This window comes from Nomascus leucogenys, chromosome 15 (assembly GCF_006542625.1).
Source record: "Nomascus leucogenys isolate Asia chromosome 15, Asia_NLE_v1, whole genome shotgun sequence".
In the NCBI taxonomy this organism is placed as follows: domain Eukaryota; kingdom Metazoa; phylum Chordata; class Mammalia; order Primates; family Hylobatidae; genus Nomascus; species Nomascus leucogenys.
Window position 1 is genome coordinate 61,149,589 of NC_044395.1, and position 19,497 is coordinate 61,169,085.

At 47.7% G+C, this 19,497-nt stretch overlaps 1 protein-coding gene across 1 annotated transcript in view; it reads left to right on the forward strand.

Moving 5' to 3' along the window:
• Nucleotides 1–19,497, forward strand: part of MAP6 (microtubule associated protein 6) — a 77,598-nt gene that overhangs the window by 48,176 nt on the left and 9,925 nt on the right. The window contains exons 2-3 of the mRNA XM_030829191.1: nt 8,150–8,363; nt 10,466–10,662. Of these exons, the coding sequence (XP_030685051.1) occupies nt 8,150–8,363; nt 10,466–10,662 (411 nt within the window). The remainder of the gene's footprint in view (nt 1–8,149; nt 8,364–10,465; nt 10,663–19,497) is intronic.

A 19,497-nucleotide genomic window follows, 5' to 3' on the forward strand; every position in this document is an offset into this window, starting at 1 on the left:
TGGCAGCAATCCATTATTCTAAGTCTCTGCTCTTATCAAGAAATGATTTGTATCAATTAACACATGTAGATGTTCTTCACAGCAGTAAAACTTGTTCCTTATATAATTCTATTTCCTTGTTTCTTGTAAATATCAGCGTTTTTCAAATTAGCAATGAAAGCACAGCCTCCCCTCTGTTCTTTTACAACACTTTCCAGGGCCAAACCCCACCCCCCACCCCCCGCCGCCCCGCACACTCCTGTTGGCTCCCTCCCTCCCTCTTCTGGGGCCTGGCCTCATCAGTGATAGGCTGTCTTCAGGCTCTCCCTCTGTAATTGCTCTTTCAGTATCTCCCCTTGAATGACTGCAAGCAACTGTGCTTAAGTGGAACAAGGTCTTAAAAAGGGAACATCTGTTTATAGTGGGTACTCAGTACTGGAGATTCAATTAATCAGGCATTCATTGAATGCTACTTTGTTCAGGTCTAACTTGAAATGCGCTCAGAAAGAAGCCTGGCGCTGGAAGCTGCTGTCCAAATTTTGCCCACTCTGGGCACCAGAATGTTGACTGCAGCGTTCAGAAGTATAACAATAGCTATCACAGATATTTGATTATCCGTGTAATTGTTGATCTCTCCCCACCTGACAACAAGGTCTATGGAGGGAAGAGCTTCATCTCTCTGTACACACTGCATTTCTAGCTCCGTGTCTGGAGCACAGAAGAAATGCAATAATTTTTCTTGAATAAACGACTCTGTAATGAAAGTCAGATACACTTATTATGCATGTGTCTACCATGGGCTTGTAATTCTGATATGAACGTCCAGGTCCTCTTCAACTAAAGAACTGCTTTACATTCTTTCTTATTTAACCCCCATATCAATTCTGTGAGTAGGCCGTATGTAAATCCTTTACAAATGAGTTCACCAGTGTTCAGAGCAGGCAAGACCTGGCCCGTGGGTTAGAGCTAGGATGGATGTATCTCACTCCAGAGCCAGTTCTCTTTCTAGTAACTCATCATCATCATCTGGCCCAGGTTCCATGCTTTCTCTCACCCTGTTAACCTCTGTCTGCACTTCCGAAAGGCTTGCATGTGCTGTGTGCTCTGAGACATCATTTTCTTCTGTGATGGCCTGTGTTTCTTTTTTCTGCTTATGACCTGGATCTAAGGCAGGTGCATCTTTATCAGCTTTGCTGCACTGGAGGCTTTGCTACCTTCTAAAGAAGGCTGCAGCCGGGCGCGGTGGCTCACTCTTGTAATCCCAGCACTTTGGGAGGCCGAGGCGGGCGGATCACGAGGTCAAGAGATCGAGACCACGGTGAAACCCCGTCTCTACTAAAAATACAAAAAATTAGCCGGGCGTGGTGGCGGGCGCCTGTAGTCCCAGCTACTCGGAGAGGCTGAGGCAGGAGAATGGCGTGAACCCGGGAGGCGGAGCTTGCAGTGAGCCGAGATTGCGCCACTGCACTCCAGCCTGGGTGACAGAGCGAGACTCCGTCTCAAAAAAAAAAAAAAAAAAAAGAAGGCTGCAGACCATTCACCCTGTTTCTTACAACAGAGCATGACTTCTCTCCATTAAGGTCATGCTGCAGCTCTGCTGGAAACTTGAACTTGTGTGCTCTGCTTACACCAGTATTTTCTGTCTTGCTGAGATGACACAAGTATTTTAAACGCTTTTTGATGAGAAGAGAAAATTTTCTGATTGGGGTTTGTATTAGAATTTGTTGCTTGCAACAAATTACTCCAAAACTTAGCCATGTAAATGGCAATAAGTATTTTTGATCTCATAAAGTTTCTGAGGGTCAGTAATCCAGGAATGGCTTAGCTGGATGGTTCGAGCTCAGGGTCTCTCAGGAAATCATGTGAACGGTGGTTTGGGTCTGCTAGGACTTTTCACCCCCATGGCTTTCGGGAGGAAGCCTCAGTTGCTCCCGACACGGGCCTCTCCACAAGGGCTACTTGAATGTCCTTATGACATGGCAGCTTGCTGCCCCAGAGAGAGTAATCCCAGAGAGAATACAAGGAGGAGGCTACAAAGCCTTTAATAAGCCACTCTCAGAAGTCATGCACCACCACTCCCACCACCTTCTGTTTGTTAGAAGTGAGTCCCCAAGTCCAACCACACTGAAGAGGAAGGAATTAAGCTCTACGTAAGGTAGAAGTATCAAAGAACTTGTGGGCATATTGTAGGAAGTTATATGGATGCCATGAGATGTTGCATAGCAACTTTACATCCCCTCCCTGGCTGGAGCAGCCGCGGGGAGGTGGGAGCTGCGTTCCACATCCCTGTCGTAGACATGGTGAGACTTACATAGATGCAAAAGGACAGTCTTTACTCTCAGGGATGGCACAGTCTGGGAGGGAAGAAAGTCATCTACACAGGTAGCTTGAGATAAAATATAGCACAGTGCATGCTACAGAGAGGTGCAGATCAGAGAAGGAACAAAGAGACCAGAAAGGAGGAGTTGAAGGTAGAATGTTTGTTGACTGCTCTGAAAACTTTGCCTGATCAGCAAGATCCCAAAGTCCTGCTTTGGCAGCTGCTGTGAATGTGACTATATGGCTGTTCAAAGGTTCTGGAGGAGCAACCCAAAAAAGTCTTGCCCACTAAGTCTCCATGAGATGGCTCAAACTGGGCCTGGCTCTGCCATCCCTTAGTAGGGGGTTGAAGTCTGGCCCAGCCTTCTCTCCATAAATTTTCCTAGCATAAATAAGCCATCAAAGAGTCATTTAAACCCAGATCTGAATATATTGATTGAGCCCACTCATCTGCATTTCACCCACCCACTGGGGGATATCATAGCCCCAGACCCTCTTTCTGCCCCTGCAGGATTGTGTATGAGATATGTCATGCATCAAGGCTCAAATAACAGGGTCCACCAGAGGCTCTGTTGTGGAGGGGACAGCGGGCCTTTGGTGACTCAGAGAGCACCCTGTCCCTGTGACTTCTACACATCACAATACTAGAGAAGCTGTGGCATGAGGAGCATCTCTGGGATGTCAGGAGTAGAAACTCATGGATATGGGACCCTCCCAATGTGTCCAGGGCCTCACTGTGGTGTACACCCAAGCTGACTGAAGGGAAGGGCTTTCTTGTGATTACTTCCAGGAGCCAAAGTGGCCATGAGCTTGAAGGACACCAAGACAAGCTTGGGTTACACATCCATCCCCAGGTGTGAGCTTTGGAGTCAGGCATTCCCATGCCACCGAGAAGCAAGTGTCTGCCCCCTGTAGGGCAGGGAAGGAAGGGCTCAGGAGGAGGTGACATCGGCTGACCAGAAATAAATCTAATAATAGCTACTTCCACTAACTGCCCACTGAATGTCACGCCCTTAAATCCTGTGAAGAATGTAAAGAAGATATGGAGCGCGGCCCTGGGTGGCAGCACAGGGTGTGGGAGACAGGCAGGGATTGGAGTCCTAGCCTGGCTCGACCCTAACCTGCAGCCTGACATAGGATACCCCTTTGCAGCCATGCAAATGAGACTGGACTCAAGAGTAGGATTCTGTCATAAATTTTGTCTTATCTTATCCTTTAAGAGAGACAGAATGGATTCATGAAAGAATTGAAGAATGGCATGAAACTGCCTTGTAACCACAAAGATGGCCAGTAAAGTAAATGGGCCAGGAGCTGAGAGATGGGAAATTTTGGGTTGAGTAACCCAGGAGAGGTTCCTGGAAGAGGAGAACCCTGAGCTGGGCCTTAAAGAATAGCTAGTATCGGGGCAGACTGATAAGAGGAGAGCACTATCAATGGAGAAACAGTGCTGCTTCGCTCAGAAACTTTCAGCATCTTCCCAGGCACAGCACATGCTTCCAAACATGGCATGCAGGCTCTGTGTCGCCTGGCCCCAGCTCCTATCCAGCCTGGGCACCTTGCACAGCCTCCAAGACCCCACCCTGCACCCTGAGCAGCCACTCTGATCAGTTACCTGCTCTCTCTGTACCTGCCATACAGACTCAGACTGGTGCCTGAATTCCCTTCATCCGCTTTTCTGTTGACATCCTTCAATAACCCTTTCCCCAGTCCTCACTCCCCTTCAGAGTTAAGCATTCCTTTCCCTCTTGCCCTCTGAACCCTGTCCCATTTGATTCATCCTGTCTTTTCTTAGGATCACACATGGTCAGGTCTAAATACCTGAACTCTAGACACCTCATCCATGGCTTACACATCCCTGTGGGGTACATTCCATGCCCTTGGCTATTGTGTGGCAGATGCCAAATGAATGGATGAGTGGATGGAGGAATGAATGAATGAATGAATGATCAAGAAAAAATATAGTTGCACAGGAAGGGGAGACCATGTTACAGGGGACCATGAATTTCTGTCAAGAGGCACTGGGCATGACAGGGCAAGAATGTGGCCCATACTTCTCTCAGTCTAGCATCTCAGGGCTGGAGGAGCTTAGGTGCCATCTAGCCCTGTCTGTGTCATGTAACTCCTCTACAGCATTGCAGGCAACAGGCCAGGCCCTGCACAGGCACCTCCAGTGAGGGCAGGCTGAGCACACTGCAGCTCTGGCACATTGCTGAAGTGTAGTGGGAAGGCTGTGGGCTGTGGAGCCTGACTGACCTGAGCTCAGACCCCAACTCTGCTATTTGCTAGTTGCATTGCCTTATGCAAGCCACTTAACCTCTCTGAGCCTTGGTTACCTCCTTTATACAAGGGGTTCATAATAGTACCTGTTCTCAAAGTTGTTATAAGAACTATAGAGAATATACAAAATAAAACAAAATCCTCCAGCTTATAAAAGGCAACTGATGAATGGTAGCTAATTTTCTTTCTATGACATAATATTAGTTGTTGTATGTGATTAGAGAAGGTTTTAGGGAGAGTTCAAAGAAAGTTCTTTTTCTCTCTTTCATTTTTTATTTTTTCATTTTTTATTATTTGGCTCATTTTCACACCTTGACGAAGTTTCTAAGAAATGGAATTTGGGCTTAAACCTAACCATCTGTCATAATTACAGTGAACCTATCCTGCAACTCATTAACAAGGTCTCATGTGAAGATAATGTACCAGAGTTGTTCAAGATCAAGGGTTACCAAACTTTCCCACAGGGATATGTCCCACTGTTAGTGCTCACAGGTGAGACACTTCCCAGCCCGCAGGGGCCACTGCAGGGATGCAGGAGGCTGCAGAGGCTGGTCTGCAAGAGGTGACCCAGAAACAGTGCTTAGGAATAGGGTACACCTATCTCAGTGCTAGTTCTGAAAGCAGGCAGGGGTGCAACAGAGAATCCAAGTTTCTGCCAACATGTGTTCGGGAGCCAGGTTGTTACTGATTGGGTCCTGGGAGGCCCAGGCCCAAATACCAGGAGCCCATCTAACAGGCAAGGCTTCAACTCTGAAGGATAGAGGGAAGGAGGGAGGGACTGTAGCCTCTGGCAGGTAACGGTGGCCACAGCCCCAAATGTTCCCTGGGCCAGCCCTAGGCCTGTGTGTAGGGCCAAAATCGTTCAGAAGTCAGGTCAGGAAGGAGGATTGAACCTAAAGAAGGTGGAGAAGTGAGGAGGAGGGGTGAGGAAGGGATCCAAGAATAGCCTTGTTGCTGGGGTGTGTGGGATGCCGTGAACAGAATCAGGAGAGCCTCCAAAGCCCATTTTCCTCCCAATTTCCACGTCTCAGTGGGGGACTACTGCCCCTCAGCCAGAGTCCTGGAGTCTCTCCAGATGCCCCCTTGACCTCACCTCATGAGTTTCCAAGTCCTGCCCATTCTCCCTCTTGACCCAGCACCCTCTTCTCCGCCCCCTGCTTCCCCTACTTCCTAACGGCAGTCTCCTGCCTGGCCTCTTGCCTCCACTCTTCCCTTCTGTCCACCATTCACACTGCTCTCAAAATTCTCTTTCCAAAACTAACCAGGCCACACTCATCCTTGGCTTGAAATCATTTGGCAACCCTTAGTTACAGTGGAGACCGTCCCCTTAAGATGGCTGGCAGGTCCTCCATGGCCTATCCAGTCTCTGATGCCCTTCCCCACTAAATGTGACCCCAGCCACCCACACTGCCTGCAGGTCCCCACAGGGCCTTTTCCTACTCACTTGGGTTCCGTAGCACCCAGCATCCTGTTAGGCAGACCATAAGCACTCAGTACATATTTCGTGAATGAATGAATGAATGAATGAATGAATCGGTGAAAATGAATGATGAGGGAATCCAGGAGGAGAAAATAATTTTTGGCAGAGAAAACAAGATGATTTTGTTCTAGGGACATTGAGTCTGAGTTGTTGGTAGGTGTCTTTTTCCATTTTCTGTTGCCTATAAGAGAATATCTGAAACTGGGTAATTTATAAGAAATAAAATGTATTCTTTACAGTTCTGGAGGCTGGGAAGTCCAAGGCCAAGGAGACATATCTGGTGAGGGCCTTTTTGTTGGTGGGGACCCTGCAGAGTCCTGAGGCAGCACAGGGTGTCACATGGCGAGGGGGCCAAATATGCTAGTTCAGGTCTCTTTTCCTCTTCTTATAAAAGCCACCAGTCCCACTCCCATGGCAACTCATCAATCAATTGCCTATTAATACACTAATCCAGGAATTGGTTAATTCATTCATGAGGGCAGAGCCCTCATTACCCAGTCACCTCTTACAGGCCCCACCTTTCAATACTGCCACACTGGGGATGAAGTTTCAATGTAAGTTTTAGAGGGGACAAACATTCGAACCATAACAATGGGGCATCTATGTGGGGACCCCGGCTGCACTGGAAAGGAGAGTCTGAAGTTCAGGGAAGGGTCTCTTAAAAGCCAGTAGTCTCTCTTCACATATGAGCCAGTTCCCCTAGAGAAATATGGAGATCAGGAGATCAAATAACCGGCAAGTGGCTCAGTGTTACCAAATCAGCTTTATCAACTAAGACAGCCTCAGAGCTAGAAGGACATTATAAGGACCTCGTTTGGCCTAATTCTTTCATTTTACAAATGAGAAAACAAATGCTCAGAGCAGGGAAAGGCCTGCCAGCATAAGGCAGTGCTAGCACCAGAGCCCGCGTGTCTCTGTCGCAGTCCAAGCTCTTTCTCCTGCCTCCTGCGGCCTCCTTGTTCCTGGCACTCCTCACTGAGCCCTGAAGGAGGGAGTCATCAGTGAGGGAGACAGTGGGCCTTGGAAGAACCTAACTCCACAGATATTCATGCTCTAACTCCTCCTTTCCCACAATGCAGCTTTTTGTGCCCCCAAAGGAGAACAGACCCAATAAAAACTCCAGAAGCCACAGAGCTCATGCATTGATTCTCGTGCACTTGACAAACAGAATAGACTCTCGTGGCCTCCGTCAGCAGCTACATTTTTAAACTCTGTTTTGAACATTGTCAGCCATCTACTCTCCAGCCCTATAACAGATCATAAACAGCTGATTAGAACCACGAGATGGATTGCAGAGAACAAGAAAACTGACACATTGACTCAAAAAAGCAGCAGATGAGGATCACTTAGGATAAGGACCAATAGCTATTTACACCAGAGCACATGAAGATGCTCCAACACACACACAGCCCAACACAAGTCGTAGTTGTGATCTCCAAATTATGTTCAGTCTGTGTTGCTTACTAACAATCTGCAAATATGTAGACATTTCACAAGGATGTTCATCTAAAGTGATTAAGATTGTTAAAGTTCTGGTACTCCAAGAAGCAAGCCCTCTGCTATTCAAATGGGGGAATTATCCTCAAGGAATCTGGGCAACAAAAGTTCTTCATTATGAAAAAGGGAGGAAGAGAACTGGCATTCATTAATATGCCACCATGTATCAGACAGTATGCCTAATACATTGTCTCATTTAATTTCACAACTCTTCAACTTTGCACATAGCAGGCACTCAATATTTTTTGACTTCGTGAATGACCGAACGGGTTGGGTTTTTTCAGTCTCATTTTCAAGATTGGGAAAAAGAGCCCTGAAGATTAGAATTGCCTGCCCATGGTCACACAGTGTGGAGCTGGGAGCCTGATCTCTTTCTCCAAGGCACAACTGCTATTGCCACAACCCAACCTGGGTCAACTTTGCAAGAAGGGAGACTTGCACTCTTCCTTATGAAAGAGTGAGGCTAACCCTTCAGCCACCCTTCAGTCAATGCTGCAAGCACTGATGGAGAGCTTGCTGTGTTTGCAGCCCTGTGTCAGGAGCTCTGCTTCCAGGCAGATGATGCTTCATATCACATATGCTTTCTTTGACTAACAGGAATGAATTCAGGGCGTGGACGGACATCAAGCCTGTGAAACCAATAAAGGCCAAGCCCCAGTACAAGCCCCCAGATGATAAGATGGTTCATGAGACCAGCTACAGTGCTCAGTTCAAAGGAGAGGCCAACAAGCCAACAGCGGCTGACAATAAGGTCATTGATCGCAGAAGAATACGCAGCCTCTACAGCGAACCCTTCAAGGAACCCCCAAAGGTGAGACAGACCTTGTGGGAACCCATCAGCATAGCCTGGACCGTAAGGGTTAACTGCAGCAGAGCATGGGGTGGGCTGCTGTCAAATCTGGCCCAGCCCCCATGGGCACCTTTAAAATCCCTGCTTCCTCTAAAGCACACTGAGACCCAGGGGCATCTTCAGTAGGAACCTTCGTTAAACTCAAAGGGAATATTAAAGAGAAACATCACCTAAAATAAAGACAGCTTAAAGGCTGGCAGATTTCCAGGGAATTAGCTTCTGATTTTGAGAAATCCAGATAAACAGTGGCAGAAAACCTCACCTGAGCCCTAAATCCCCTTGTCTTAAAATAGATGTGCTTGGGCCCCAGAAGGGCTGGCTCATTATTGTAGGCCCCCATGCCCGGCTCCCTCCCACCAGACCCTGCCTTGCCTCAACCTTGGCTCCAATCACTGGACCCTTTCTTCCCTCCCTAGTCCCTGAAAAGCACCTGCCTTCTCTCATCTTCTCGGGCTAAACACCATCCACTATGACTTCTCAGTCTGTCACAACACACATATCACATCAGCTATAATATATGTTCCCAGCAATTTGTTACCAAAATGAACAGTTTGTGAAAGTGGACTCAAGGATTTTCCTAAGGTAACATTCCTCCACCTTACATAGGAGTTCGTGATCAGGAGAAGCATGTTGGAGATATAGCTGGTGAAGCAGGAATCATATAAGCCATGCAACCTAGCATCTTCTGATGTCAGGCCCCATGGAATTGTACAAACATCCACTGTCCTCTCTATAATAGCAGAAAATGTCTGAGAACCTAAATAACTCTGGTACCTAATTAGCCTTTTCTCTGCTTTTGTCCTAAAGTCTTACACTTAAGTGGAGTTTCCTATTTGGCCCAGGACCAGTTTATGGGTAAGGTAACTAACCGACCCAGTTTGCCTGGGATTCTTCCATTTTAGCACTGAAAGTTCTGTGTTCCAGGAAACCTCTCAGTTCCAGGCAAACCAGGACGATTGGTTCCTTTCCTTACAGGTCAGGAGTGACTGAAAACCGCTGCACCTCAGTGAGTGAATGATCCAGCCTGCAAGGCCCAGCATCAGCTCTGTCCATCCAGAGATGGCGTGGCACCCGGGGCATGGGGTCAGCACTGGGCAAAAGAGGACGTAGAGAAAGAAGGAGGGAAAATGAGGGAAACTAAATCTAGAGATAGATGAGGGGGGTGGCCTATTGAGGGATCACTTTCAGTGACTCCGAAGTTTCCTGAGAAAGAGCAGGCAAGGCCATCTTCTCCAGATGAAGGGGACAGAGCTAGAGGAGGGAGGCTGGGGAGACTGGAGTGAGCTTAGAACAGCTGCTCTGGGGAAAATGGTGGGGGAGCCAGGCAGAGAGGAGGAGCAGAGTTCTGGTGGTGGAAAGCCTAGCTGAGACTGGAGACACCCCCCTGCCGAAAGCATCTCAGCGAAGATGCTTCTCCATATGGGTGAGCCAGCCTAGAGACAGAACAGGAAGCCAGCGGGTGCTGCAGCGACCCACCGCCCCAGAACATCTGCATCTTACATCAACAAAGGTTTATTTCTCATTAATGTCCATTGTGGGTTGGCTGCCGCTCTAACCCTCGTTGCCTCTTCATCTGGGTCTCGGGTGGCGGAGCAGCCTCTCTCTGTGGCAGAGGAAAAGAGAGCACTGGGCAGCACAGGCTGACTCTCGAATCTTCCGCCTGAAGGTGACCCAAGTCACTGCTCACATTTCATTGACTAAAGCAAAATCCTTTGCCTGTGGGTGAGTTGAGCAATGTGATGAGCTGTTAACTTCCTACAGGGAGGGGCTCAAATATTGCCCAACAGTGGTATGGCCCACTGCCTGGGGTGGTCGGTTTAAGGCTGGCAGGACAAGGGAGCCCACGTGGCCAGTGTGTGCTGCCAAAGCGACGGAACAGGGAGTTCAGACGGGAGATGCTGAATGCCCTAATGTCCCTGGGAACACCTTACGCACTGTGCTCCACCTGGGCCAACCTCTGTCATTACCATTATTCCTTAATTAACCATATCTTTTCTCTCTAACTTCTCTCCCACTCCCCACCTTTTTGTGTTTCTGTATTTGCGGTCTGTCTCTCCGTACAGGTGGAGAAACCTAGTGTTCAGAGTTCCAAACCAAAAAAGACCTCAGCGAGCCATAAGCCCACGAGGAAGGCCAAAGACAAGCAGGCGGTGTCAGGCCAGGCTGCCAAGAAAAAGAGCGCAGAGGGCCCGAGTACCACCAAGCCAGACGACAAGGAGCAAAGCAAAGAGATGAACAATAAACTGGCTGAGGCGAAAGAGTAAATTTCCCTGCACCTTCCTTTTACTCTTCTCTCTCTCTCCCTCCCCCTAACTTTTTTTTTTTAAACCAACAAACCAAAAAAGGCCACAAAATTAATTAGAGGCTTCTCATCTGCCTTGGTCCTCCTGAGTGTTCCAGGAGCTCTTTGGTTTGGCTTCTTTTGATGGAAGAATCCTGCTTCACAGACTGAGTGGCAGGCCTCCTCCTGAGGGCAGCCCCTGGAGCACCAGGAAGCGTTGCCGCTGGCTGTGCCCTCCCCTGGCACTCTGCATGCTGATGAGCAAGGCAGGCAGGTCCGAGAGGCGAAACGAATCTCCCGGCAGTGCTTGGAAGTGTCTGTGGGGTCTCCTCCTCCCAGATCCCCAAGATCTGTGTCACTGGTCGATTTTGAACTTTAGGTACATGTGTTCTTTTCCAAAATTCAGAGAATCGTCACGTGCCACAGAAGCTCAGCCTGGGCTTCAGCAATTGACAAAATTTGAGGAAATATTAAACAAAAACAACAAAAAAAGAAACAACCTTGGCCTTAACGTCAATAAAAGGGAGTTGTGTCTGTTAAGTGGTCTTTTCATAGAATCGTCCATTAGACATGTGTGCCTGTGTTTAGCTTCCTATCAGTGGGCTTTAAATTGTATACCAAGTCATAGATATGCCACTGATAACTAAAACTAGATCAGGGCTGGTGAAAAAGGTTAGGTGTTTTAGGTACATTCTAGCTGTCATAGGAAGATCACAGAAATGAGGAGGCTGTTTTCCTCTGATTCCCCTCGGCCGACCACCTGTCCAGTGCTGCTGGTTTCACAGAGCGACTGGTTGGAGATGTCTGAGGAAGAAAGTTCAAGGTGTAGGGATAGTGTATTTGGAATTTGACTTTCCGTTTCTGAGACCCAAGGGGGCGTAGACTTAGTGGCAAGTGTGGCGATGTTTGCTCTCCCTTCCTGAACCCCTCTGGTCTGCTCCTCAGAGAGGGCAGCGGTGCCAGGCCTCAGGTCAGGGAAAATGTCTGTGACTTAGCTGCAGACTAGGAGACTGCCCTGCTAACTAATTAGCAAGCAGCTTTGACCTCATTAATATATAAAAGCAGCTCTAAGTATATTCCGTGTTGTGTGTGTGTGTGGCCAAAGCCCCCAAGGGTGGCAAGTGCCACCTTCGCTGTGCTAGAGTTGTGTTGTAGGAATTAGTCAGGGAGTTGTTGTGAAAAAAAAAAACCCAGTCTTGTGAGGGAACGCAAAATAGTTACCAGAAAAACAATATTTGCCAATGTGACATGTATATTGCTCAGCACACTCTATATCTCCTGTCCTTAAAATCCTCTTGTCCCCTGCATTCTGACACACTGGGCTGCCGTCCGGTGTCAAGCCCCGGCGCAGGCTTGCTCTTCTTTTATAATGAAAGGGGTGAAGAGTGAGGGTCTCACAGTTCCTTACCTCAAAGTCCCTTTAGGTCCTTCTGGTTTGGAGGAAGTGGAGCCTCCACGAACTCTCTCTTATTCTGACCATTCAGGCAGCAAAGTCTCTGCTTACATCATTTTGGTTGTCACCTTGGGGCTGAGGGAGAAGTCTTTTGCAAATTAATTCGGCATGTGCTACATGAGCCATAATTATTAACAGTACAGGAATATCAGAAACGAAGTCGTTGGTCAGGCCCACTGCGACCTTCCTTTCTATCTCAGGGTTTGAAACTGTGAGGAAGGAGGAGTATGAAGGAAGGTAGAAAATGCTGGTGGGTCTCCGTGTTTATGAGTCACAGATTTTGAAAGCTATCAGGAAATGGCTAGAGTGGATCCCGGTACTGATTCCAACTCTTTGCCAGCTAATCTTAACATTTAGCAGAAAGCTCTAGCAACATGATCTTAATCATATCCAGAGAATTTGCCAATGTATGTTCAGTCTCTCAAGATTTGGCATTAGTCAGACATGTTGATGCTAGCCACAATTTGGATTTCTCCATAGAATAATCATTTATTTTTGCAGATCAAATAAATCAGAGTTTACAATGCACAGGGGATCATTTACTTAGCATTCCCTTGCTAGAAGCCTGTGTGCCAGGCACTGTGCTCGGCGTGGTGGGCAGTATAAAGAAATCTGTCTCCACAGCCACACAACCAGAGGGTGCACATGACTTGATCCCTATGACCAAGTCAGGTTGGTGTTGCCCAAATCGCAATTTGCCATAAGGGTCCCACAGGCTTCCCCATCCCCCGCCCCCACTCACTGCCCCAGGGACCAACTTCCTACCCTGCCCACCCAAGGCTTTAGAGGACCTGTAGCATGTCTTTTTCAACCTGTCAGTATCCCCTTCTGCTTAACACACCCACTGAGAAAACCCTGTTTGTAGTTCACTTTGACTCTTGAATGTGTCACTTTACTGGCAAGAGACTTCCTTTGATTTCTACTGTTTACAAATAAAACTCAGCCAGTCTCATTCTATATCCCAAACGTACTGAATGAAACTGATTTTGGTTCCACAAGTAGTGTTTGGGTGTTGCCTTCCTGAAGGTGACCAAGCTTCCAAAGCTTGTCCCACTGGCCTCTGTACATTTCCCTGTGGTTCCCCGTCCTTCCCTGGCGAGGGAGCTGGGACTGAAGCTTTCCCGCTGTTTCCCTGCCTGCAAAAGCAGCCCCGAGAGCTGCGCGTTGGCTTCCCTCAGCAATCCGTCCTCTGTCCGTGCTCCCATTCGGTCCACATGGCTTTGCCTCTGTGAGCAGACAGGAAGTGTCTAATTACGATTTTGTGGCCTGGGTTTTGTTGCATACCAGAGATTGTCTATGTAACATGTAGCGCACACCTCTCTTGGTGCTATTTCATTCCTGCTGTAAGAGAATGACAAAAATATTCATGTATAGCCAATTGATTGTGACGTGCTTGTGGTCTGTGCTTGCTCAGAAAAACAAACAAACAAACAGTTTTTCCAATTATAAATAAATGCTAAAGACGAACACCACTTTCTTGATCTTATTTCCTTGGTGAGGCCCACCTGAGTGGTGAAGGAACGAACCTTTTCCATTTGAGCCATTCTCTGCAAGATGAGCTGTGCCCTGCAGTCTTCCTGGGGCTCTCCATAATGCAGCTTGACTCTTTTAGATTGCCTCTCAGATACTATTGGCAAGCAGTCAGAGCTAAGTTTTGGGAAAGCGAAGATGGACCGGGAGACGCACTGGCCAAAAAGGTAGTGTAACATTTTGATCCAATGTTGCCGGGAAGAGCGACCGCCTGCACCAAGCACCACCTTGCCACGCTGGGAGGCTGGGCTCTGACTCTCTGCCTCCTTCCTGTCAACTGGCAGGACTGTCATTTCTGGCTTTTTCTCCTCCCAAGGGATGGCAGAGATGCCTTCACTTGCTCAATTAATCTATGGTCAGTGTGGATGTTCCACCCGTAGGGGGCTGGCTTACTGTGGGTTATGGGGGTGACAGTTGTGTGTGTGCCTTATGTGGGGGTGCTGAAACAGCCACCAGACAGGCCACCAAGCAACAACAGATCAGGTAGTTGGGAACTCAGATGAAAGACAGGCTTCTTCCAACTAGGGCTGGGGAGTCGCGGAAAGCTTTGTGGCAGAGGGAGTCCTGGAAAGCAGCTGGGGTGTGGATATGTAAAGGCAAAGCCACTGCAGGAAGCAAGTCTAGAAATGGAAAAGTGGGGGGGCTGAGTGGGAACCTGGAAGCTAGGACCAAGTTTGCCCACTTTGTTATCCTTCTGGTAAAGTGGAAGACAAAAGATTTTATACTCTTCATTTTTCCAACATATGTTGATTGAATACCTATTATGTGCCAGGCACTGTGCTGGGCACTAGGGAAACCAGGATGACTGAGACCCCGCCTCTGATCACAGTGGGGCACGAAGGAGGAGGCCATTCTAGCTGGTTCCATGGATCAGGGAGGACTTCAGCGATGGGTAGGTGTTGACCAGGTGAACAGAGCCGGGGGTGGCCAAGGCATGCCAGATAGAGGGGTCTGCCCAAGCAAAGGTCGGAGGGGGGCCGTCAAACACCAGGTGAACTTAAGTCCTGGGGGGTAGCTCCCTTGGGAGGGTCATGGCCCAGGCTGGAGAGTGGCAGAGCTCGGTGGTGGAGAGGCCTGGTGCACGTGAGTGGGCGGTTACTAACTGGGATCTCCATTTCCATATGCCCAGATTGTACCCACACCCCTGCATGCTCCCCTGTCATGCTTCTCTTGCTTGCTTATGCGTCAGGCGACACCACAGATCCTCTCTTGCTCTAAGCTAGGAGCCCTAGGGTGGACTTTTATTGCTGGACCTGATTGCTGAGTTTTGGGGGAGGCAGGGGTAGAAATCAATCAAGGGTGGTATAAATGAAAAGCCATATGTATTTGTTTTCCAGATGAATAGAAAACATCCCACCCACCTGTCTACTTTTGTATGAGGCAGAAAACACAAAAGCTGCTCAAGAAATAAAACAAATACATAAAAGCATATTATTAAGCTCTCTTTTGACGCGTTAAGGGAGAGAGACAAAACGGGGATTGAGAGAGGTGGTTAAGAAAGACAGGCGAGAAGTAGAGAGGTAGAAATAGTGGCACAGAGAGAAAAAGACATGGGAAAGCACACATATGAAGACACCTAGAGTAACCTAAGAGAGTGCGAGAAGGTGAGACACACTCAGAGTCAGAGAAAGGACAAGCGTTGGGCAATGGAGGAGGCAGGAAGGCGGGGGCCTTGCCAGCTTTGTCAGTGCTGCCCACGTGCTCAGGGCTCCCCCAGAGGCTCTTCCGCCTGTGGTTCCCACCATGCTCCCCTCTGCTGCCCAGAGCCCCAGGAGGCAAATCTATAACCCATCACTCACATTGCATCCCTGAAACAGCAAACAAACACAATTCAAACCAGCCCCTTATGTTCAAAATAGGTCATTGTTGCTAAGTTAGCTATAAATGTATTTCAGTTCTTCCTTAGAGTTTGTGTGTTCTTCGTGAAATTCTTCCCTCTTTTGTTTCACTAGGGTTTAAGAATTTAAAACCTGCTTCTCATAGATTTGAGGAGCGTCAAGTCCCATTTCACAAAGGCTATGGACTCCTTTAGTGTGTCACTGTGGTTTAAGGCTCCTTTTACTGCTAAAATGTCTCAAAGCAGTTCACATTTTCAGGACCATAGGTACAGAAGTTTCTTCCAGGATGTAACCTGTGGACCATCTGCGTTAAAGCAAAGCTCCACCCCTAGCACCACCAGAGACCAGCAGGGCTAGGAAAGTGGCTAGGGCAGCCAAGGCCACTGAAACAGGAAAGACAGCTATTTCAAACAAAGAGAGCCCAAACTCCACTCTCACAGAACCAGGCATGTGTTTCAACCCCCACTTCCACCCCACTGCCATTTGATGCATATATCCTCATAACACCTAGGCCATCCTAGAATTCTTACAACAGGGAGAACTAGAATTAACACCATTGTGTATTGTGTTATTTACCCTATGAATACTGGTTAACATGGACAGTGCACTTAGGCGTTTACAAGGTTTGTGAGTGGAAATCAGTGCTGCCGTGCAACGCTGTGTCTCTCACTAACCTCCTGGAGCATTAGTGTCCTCCTCTGAAAATGGGGACACTAATACCCCCCTCAGAGGAGCAGAGTGAGGATGAAATGACATGAGAGCTGTAGAGAACCCCTGGAGGACACTAACCATGTCACTTCACGCCCTTCCCCTCCCTTCAGAGTACTTGAAAGTACTTGTCCACTTTCTGACAGATATATACTTAGCTGTTAGTAATACACAAAGTTGACTGAGGCAAACATTCTTAAGAAGATTGCTTTTAAAGAATTACAGCTATTGAATTACCTTGAGTCCACAGACCTAAATGGTAATATTCTAACAATTTGTATGTATGCGTTGCTTACGAAGCATTTCTTTCTGTGCCATTCCACTAAACCCTCCCAATGTTATGGGGCAGGTGTTGGCCCCATGTAACAGAGGAGAAAGGGAAGCTCAAAGAGGAGGGGGCACCTGCCAGCTTGGTCAGGCTTGGAAGATGGAGGAAGCCCTGGAATCCAGGCTTCCAGCTCCATAGCCTGCTGTCTATCCCTCTCACCTGAAGCCAGCCTGAAAAGAATCAGGTTTCAGACAAGTGGGAACCCCAATAAAAACTAAGCCCATATCCCACAGTGCCACACTCTGGCTGGGCCATTCCAGGTCCCCCAGCAAGCTTGCGTAGTACCCTCTTTAAATCTTGGGACCCGGATACAAACTGAGGGAAAATAAGAATGGGGTCAGATCTATATACATCTGGCTCAGATGTCCTGGCTGTACTGACCAATTATCACAGCCAATACACAGTTTTTCTCCTTCTGGCACTAGCTTGCCTAGGTGACTGCAATGTAGGTTACTAAATGCAGAATGGTCCAGCAGATTCTTCATTCACAAGAAATATACTCAGTCCTGGAGGTACCAAGATAAAACTGGTATCCATTATTATCTGCAGTATATGAGTATTGGATCTGAGACTGCCATTTTGAGCATTTTATTTCAGCCAGTGGAATTGAGCTTAAATTTCTGTCCCTTGTCCTCGTGTAATGGGCCTCAATTACTTGTTAACCTGGCATTGTATATAGTGATCTCGACAGATGGCCCCAGAACTCTTATCTGGGGCCAAGAGAGCTTCAGATGCTGAGATTTAAAATTTACTGCCACTGCTTGCTACTGGTTTAAGCTGCTAGAGGGATCTTTATGCAAATCTGACCATGTCACCCCGTGCTTTAAACCATCCGTGGGCTCCTCGTGGCACAGAAGCTTCTTGTTCCCTCGGTGCACCATGCTGCTTCTCACCTCCATGCCTTTACCCTCGCTGCCCACCTGCCTGGAATGCCCTTCTCCTGCTTCTCCACCTGGCTAACTCATCCTTCAAGACTCCGCTCAGGGGACAGCTCCAGGAAGCCTTTCCCGCATCTCCCAAGCTGGGTAAGCTGCTCCCTGTGTGTCTTCATAATGGAACTTGCCACATGTACTGTGTCATCCGCTCGTGTGTGTATCCCCCTTACTAGACCGTGCTCCCCCAAGGCAAGGGCCAGGTCTCTCTGTTCACCTTTGTAGCCCTAGCTTCTGGCCCAAAGCCTACCATAGAGAGTGTCTTGTAAAGTGCTCACTGAATGAAAAATGAGTGAGTGAATGAATGATAAGTTTCACTATCTGCCTCCATATTCACCATGGTGTTTCCACAAGGCTCTTCTCTGACTAATGACTGTCTCTGCTCCCATGAAAGGGGCAGTTTTGTGAGAGGTCACAGCAACTGCAGACCAGAGAGCAGTCAATGGCTGGTTTTATACTGGCTGGCCTCTGTTCAGGCCTGCATACCTCTGTATTTTAGATAGCCACTTTTTCTAAACAGTCTTGATTGCATAAAATCATGGGCCCTTGGTTACAGGGTAATCTAAGAGGTTGGCCAATCTCACTCCCTGCTCAGTTCAGGGCTCCTAACTCTAGGGTGACAGGACCCTCCCCACCATCACACATTTCACAGGCATGTCTAATTCCAAGCAAGGATTATAACCACCAGGCCTGGTTCTAAATCCAAGTTCTACTATTTACTAGCTGTGTGACCTTAACTGAGTCTCTTAATTTCTTTAAGCCTCCAATAGATAACAATAATACAAATATCCATCACTCTTCGAATATATTTGGTTCCCAAATTCAGGAAGTAAGAATTTGGCCAGCAAGGGATAGTTTTATTTATTTCAACCTGTTTGTTTCCAGAGTTCAGGATAGCAGGTGGCAAGAGCTCTGAAAGCAAGGGATACCTGATTCCCAGGCCTGCAGTGAGGGCCCTATGGGGAGGCATGCAAAAGTCCTCTGCAAACTGGAATGTGCAGTGCCCTCACCAATAGCTCATGTTATGGGTAGTTTTGCTGACCACAGCTTCCCAGTTAATTACTGCCCCTGGTCCCCAACAGTATGGCAGCTGGAGCTACACAAGGTGAATCCACTCCTTCTGCCACACAATGGCCTGACATTAAGGCCATCTAGTGTTGGCTCTTGCTGCCTCTTCCCATCCCCCAGCCTTTCATCTGGCCCCTGCTCTCTAAGCACACCCTATAAATCAGCTGGTGCAGATCCATCTCTGCAATTCCACATTCATTTGGAGTGATCCCCTCTGGACACAGGAAACCAATTTTGATTAATTGCTCAAGATCCGATCCTTTGCTTTAGATGGGGGTTGGGGGAAGACAATGATGATTTGCAAGTTCCCAGGAGCATAGTGTTAGACAAGAATTGAGCGCTGCCTTAGTCCAACACTTTACATTTTAAAAAGGGTCATTAGCAGAATTATTAGATTCCTGGCAGCCCACTGGGACAATCTACTGTGCCTTTGACTTTGCCTTCTTGGTGCTAAAACAATCGAGAATGCCTTTAAAAATATTTCTCATACACTTGGAAATTTATTTAGTTCTCCCTAGCAGGCCAAATCTAGAAAAAGTATTTAACAATGGCAAAAATAAATAGGTAAATAACCACAAAGAAAACATAACCACCTAGCCACTTACCCACCTAAGTGCAACCATTTCCCTGTATTTCAGAAGAACATGTCTGCCTGGAGGGAACCCAGAGTGGCAGGGAAAGACCTGAACTGGGAACTCGCCCCAGATCTTGATTCGACTTTTGTAAAATGCAGAGTTGCCACAGCCTAGGGGGAGGGAATGAACCTTTACTTGGCCTTTACACACTTCGTCTCATTTAATCCTCACAGTAAGGTTAGAATCTGCAGGTGTCATTCCCATTTACAGATAAAGAAATCAGAACTCAGTGATTAAGGAACAAAGTCACACAACTTGTAAGTGGTGAGCCAGGATGTGAACCCAGGTTTGGGTGACCCTAAAACCCATTCGTTGTCCAGCA